The sequence below is a fragment of the Penaeus monodon genome, chromosome 15 (assembly GCF_015228065.2).
Source record: "Penaeus monodon isolate SGIC_2016 chromosome 15, NSTDA_Pmon_1, whole genome shotgun sequence".
Taxonomy (NCBI): Eukaryota; Metazoa; Arthropoda; class Malacostraca; order Decapoda; family Penaeidae; genus Penaeus; species Penaeus monodon.
The window spans coordinates 18,569,303-18,569,898 of record NC_051400.1 but is presented as its reverse complement, the minus strand read 5'-3'; the positions used below and the strand labels follow the sequence as shown (position 1 = coordinate 18,569,898).

Genomic DNA, 596 nt, shown 5'->3' with positions numbered 1-596 from the left:
ACATGTACAGAGTGTATGTGCAGTCAACAATATTTCAACCTAAAGTTATTCATTCTAAATCTTAAACAAGAAAATTTTCCTAACAAAATAGCACCACTTTCTAAATTCACTGGCAATGGGTGATATATCACATCACAATAAAGGACAGATGATGTCTCAAAATGTCATGAGTTTACATCCTAATCGCCAAACAATCATTATTGGCTTAGTTAGATTGTACCACCTAAAAAATTATAAATTCATGTCAATATTGATAATAAAGATATATTTCAATACTTACTGTACTAAAATCTTCCGTTTCTCTTCCAGGACTTGCCTGATATAATCAATAATGGCCATAACAGCATCAATGGATGGGGCAGTTCCATCAAGGAATGGGTAATGGTAGACACGTATTCCTCTAATTTCATATTCACTGATCAGGTCAGGAACACGGTATTTCCTGAGCTCACCCTTGGTGACTAATATTACTACATCTGTTATTCCTCTTTCTTCAATATTATCTGAAAGAAAATTTAGGTGTAAAATTCATCTGACTTCAAATCCATGTATACTGCTAATGGGAGTTGAAAAACTTGCCTTGGAGGAATGTGTAA

General features: G+C 33.7%; 1 protein-coding gene across 1 annotated transcript in view; it reads right to left on the bottom strand.

Annotated features, from left to right (window-relative positions):
- Positions 1-596, bottom strand: part of LOC119581798 (cyclin-dependent kinase inhibitor 3-like) — a gene marked incomplete in the record, with an annotated part of 43,756 nt that overhangs the window by 19,573 nt on the left and 23,587 nt on the right. The window contains 1 exon segment of the mRNA XM_037929929.1: positions 281-503. Within this exon segment, the coding sequence (XP_037785857.1) occupies positions 281-503 (223 nt within the window).